General features: G+C 38.5%; 1 protein-coding gene across 1 annotated transcript in view; it reads left to right on the top strand.

Moving 5' to 3' along the window:
• Positions 1 to 1819, top strand: part of dock5 (dedicator of cytokinesis 5) — a 128772-nt gene that overhangs the window by 53171 nt on the left and 73782 nt on the right. Inside the window, exon 11 of the mRNA XM_015370075.1 lies at positions 339 to 411. Coding sequence (XP_015225561.1) covers positions 339 to 411 — 73 coding nt within the window. The remainder of the gene's footprint in view (positions 1 to 338; positions 412 to 1819) is intronic.

Below are 1819 nucleotides of genomic sequence, written 5' to 3'. Positions count from 1 at the left end.
TAGTTTTTCCATTTTTTTCTGGTTGTATCACATTACTAATGATTTTATTTAAAACAATCTTTTCTTAATTTCTATTTTCTGGTGCGAGATTCTGCTGCTGTAGAAAAAGATGGTTAGATTTGTGTTTTGAATCTTTTTTTAGACATCCCTACCATGGCTGCCAGCCAGTGTGGCTGGCACAGTATGCTGGCAAAGCCCCCCTTGTAAAAGTGTAGAAAAGTCTTCCCAGAGTTATAATAAAAACAAACTGTAGGGCTATTAAAAGTTGGAAAATAAATGTTTGCCTTGGATGGTGTCTAAACCCTGCTGTGATCCTTCTCATGTGTTTGTCGTTGCAGTGATGGACGTAACGGATATCGCCCATGGCAAAGTAGACGATGAGGACAAACAGCATTTCATCCCGTTTCAGCAGTGAGTCCTCTCATGTTGTCATGCTTCATTTCTGCGATGCCAACCCAGCGAGATGAAGCTGTGTATGAAAGTTTGAATAGGACTCAAGCAGTCTGCATATCTCTTTTCCAATCAAGCTGTTTCTCTTTGCCTGTGCTGCATTTCAACGACACCTAAAAAGATAAATAAAAAAAACTTTTTGAGTTTTAGTCGAATGCAGGCTTCTAGATCATGCTGCTGTGGCTCGTGCACAGCAGGGGGGATCGAGGTGGTGTTTTTCCCAGAGATCTTAGATGGAGGAGCCTCAAACGCATCCTGCCTGATTCTTGTTATGAAAACCAGACTTGGGCTGTATTGAACCGCAGTTTGTTTCTCTTCACTGCTCCGTAAATGGGCTGCGCCCTCCTGAGAACCTACGGATAAACAAACATGTTTCGTTTGGACAGAATATAAATCAGGATCTGTCAAACGTTTCGGGTAATTGTTTTAAATATTACATGCGCGTATTTTTCCGCTGCCGAACTAAAGCGGTCTTTTGGGGGATGTATGCAAATAAGGATGTGTGTGTGTTTTTTTTTTGTTTTTTTTATCTGCGGTCTGTCCTGCACAGAGGATGAATTAGAATCACTGAATCCTTTGTTAAACTTTTCCCTGACGTGACAAATGAATTTCTCTTTCATTAACACCCAGCGACTTATTTTGCTGTCCTGACAGCAAATTGGATAGTTAGAAAGTGAAGAACAAAAGGTCATGCTAAATGAAATTTTAAAAGAGCAAATGATTAGGATAACAAGTAGCTTTGATATCTACTTAATTGGGCTTTTAAAGGCTTCCTGAAACACTGTGGTGGTTCTGAAAACTTTCCCAAAACCAAGGAGGTCGATACTAAGGACTGAACACTGAGCGTTTCTCAGTTTTCTTACCAAACATAAAAGAACCCCTTAACACATATAATTTAGACAGGCTGTAAAAAGCCTTACAAACTGACAATAACTTAATTGTTATTTCTATCCAATAAACCAACAAGAAGTAAGGCCTAAATACGAAGCAGAGGGATTTTATTTTTAGGATTCAATCCAGAACCCCCGGCGGTGGGGGTGTTTTGCAGCAGGGAGGCTTTTTTGTGCAGTAAACAAAATGCATCATAAGAAGAAAAGAAAAAAAACAAGCAACATCTTTACACATCAACATATAAAATCAATAGAGCGCCTAAGCATACCCCTAAATAGGTTAAAACGTGGCTTTAGGTAAAAAAGAAAAAAAGGATGGATTTCAATTCCATAAAAACAAATGTGGGCATAGCTAAAAATATGTTTGTAAATTAGACAGCATCTGGAAAATAATTTGTCTGTAGAGGAAAAGTTGAACACTTGACAGGGTTCCCACAGGTCCTTAAAAATTCTTAAAAGGCATTGAATTCTTCAAAATA

Source organism: Cyprinodon variegatus, unplaced genomic scaffold (genome assembly GCF_000732505.1).
Source record: "Cyprinodon variegatus isolate N-32 unplaced genomic scaffold, C_variegatus-1.0 Scaffold41, whole genome shotgun sequence".
Lineage (NCBI taxonomy): Eukaryota > Metazoa > Chordata > Actinopteri > Cyprinodontiformes > Cyprinodontidae > Cyprinodon > Cyprinodon variegatus.
The sequence above is the reverse complement of the archived record's forward strand: the minus strand, read 5'-3'. Positions and strand labels throughout refer to the sequence as shown.